Raw genomic sequence first — 1898 nt, forward strand, 5'->3', positions numbered from 1 at the left:
CACACACACACACACACACACACACACACACACACACACACACACACACACACACACACACACACATGCCCCTTCTTCACCAGGTCCACTACCCCGACGGAGGCGACGACAAGCAGGACTTCGACAGGCTGAAGCCAATCGTCCTCCGCCTCATCGGCGGCAGCGACACCCCGCCGCCCCCGCGCACTGCGAACCTGCGCATCAGGGCGCTGGACCTGGGGAGCTCGCCGATTGTCAAGGTCTCAATCAGGCACCACAAGCAGAGCGTTAGGGGGACCTACACCGACTTCACCCAGGTGTGTTTGCCTCCCCCTTCGTGCACTGATTGGCAACTCTGTTAAGCAGGAGGTAGGTGCACGCCTGCAGCCCAATTGTTGCAAAAATCCAGCTGACATACCTACTTGTGCGCATCGCCCGCCACCCTGCTGCTGGGCGGGTCCCGTGTTCAGCAAGCAACACCCGCGCTCTGCCTCCGCCGTCCGAAAGCAGCCAAACCATGCACCACACCGCACCCCCAAAACTTGGGATGTAACGGAGCACCTGTGTAGGGGTATGTAAGCCTGGTAACAGGCCTCCGCACCATGCTAGCACACCTATAATAGTTTATACATGGGAGCACGAAAAGAATCAAGCGGCCCCTCCCCTGACTGCATTGCTGCTTTGCCTTGCCCATGTTCCTTGCGGCTACTTGTCGCCTGCCAGCCCCTCTCGCAATGACAGCACCCCGCTCCCAACCAAAGCCACCACTTGCATTGACAGCTGACCGCTGATGCGTTCTCCCCGACTTCGGGGACAATGCCTCAGTAACAGCAGGTGAAGCTGCAGGTCTGAAGACAGGCAGCTTCCCAACTTTACCAATGCAACGAACATGTATACGCACACTATGGTGCACATTCTAATACTTCCCAACATAGCAGCCCCTGTAGTATGGGTGACAGAGGCGAACGACCGCAAGTTCCACGGCATCCAAGCCACCTCGTGGCCAACCATCTCTCCCCCCTCCTCGCACAAACACTCGCGCGCGCACACACACACACACGCGCACGCACGCGCGCCCCCACCCATGCCATCAACCAGGTCCACAGGATCGAGCTCGTCGACAAGAATGGCAAGGTCTACCACGCCGGCCCCAGGCGCAACTCCAATGACACGAAGACGGAGGACTCCCGCGCGTTCAGCGGCAGAGTGCTGTCCAGCGTCGTGGCCCTGGGCATCACCGACAAGTGGTTCTCCTCCATCAGGCTGGGCTGGCGCCTGGCGGACTACGCCTGAGAACACACAGACAGGCGGGCCTGCCGCAGACGAGGGTGGCGGGCCGCTCTAGAGGGCGAGGCGGCCCGGCAACGTGCGGCGGCCACGGCGGGTCGCACGCGGCTGGCCAGGAGCGAGGACAGTGGGGCTGGCGGGCTGGGGCAGGGTGGAATTGTGTGGAGGGGGGCCACTCGACAGACGCAGGGAAGGGCGGCGGGGCGCATGTGCGGCCGGACGGGGTACAAGCTGGGGTTCAAGGCGGGGTTTAACGCGGGGAACAAGGCGGCGGACAAGGCAGGGGACAAGGCGAGGCACATGCCACTCAAGGCGTGTTATTCGACGGGCCAGCGGGCGCCTGGCCAGGGCGTCTGATACTGCTGAGGTGGCCGGGTGCGGCGAGCCACAGCTGCACAACGCGTGCTGTAGCAGCCTGCAATACCTGCCGGATTAGTGCGCCTCTCGTATGGTCGGGCGCTATTCTGATAACGTGTGTATGACCACAACGCCCACTGGGCTTGACCTCATTTTGAAGGGCTCAGTGCCACGACTCTGCCACGCACTGGGCAGGCGTCCAAATGCATGTTGAGACAATGGCCACACTTTTTTGGCCCAAAACGCGCAGCACCCGCCGGCACCAGCCGGAAACG

General features: G+C 61.9%; 1 protein-coding gene across 1 annotated transcript in view; it reads left to right on the forward strand.

Moving 5' to 3' along the window:
- MNEG_5835 (hypothetical protein) overlaps window positions 1-1272 on the forward strand; it is a gene marked incomplete at both ends in the record, with an annotated part of 6724 nt that extends 5452 nt beyond the window's left edge. Inside the window, 2 exons of the mRNA XM_014045691.1 lie at window positions 84-296; window positions 1078-1272. Coding sequence (XP_013901145.1) covers window positions 84-296; window positions 1078-1272 — 408 coding nt within the window. The remainder of the gene's footprint in view (window positions 1-83; window positions 297-1077) is intronic.
- Between the last annotated feature and the right edge of the window lie 626 nt (window positions 1273-1898).

Source organism: Monoraphidium neglectum (genome assembly GCF_000611645.1).
Source record: "Monoraphidium neglectum strain SAG 48.87 unplaced genomic scaffold scaffold00897, whole genome shotgun sequence".
In the NCBI taxonomy this organism is placed as follows: domain Eukaryota; kingdom Viridiplantae; phylum Chlorophyta; class Chlorophyceae; order Sphaeropleales; family Selenastraceae; genus Monoraphidium; species Monoraphidium neglectum.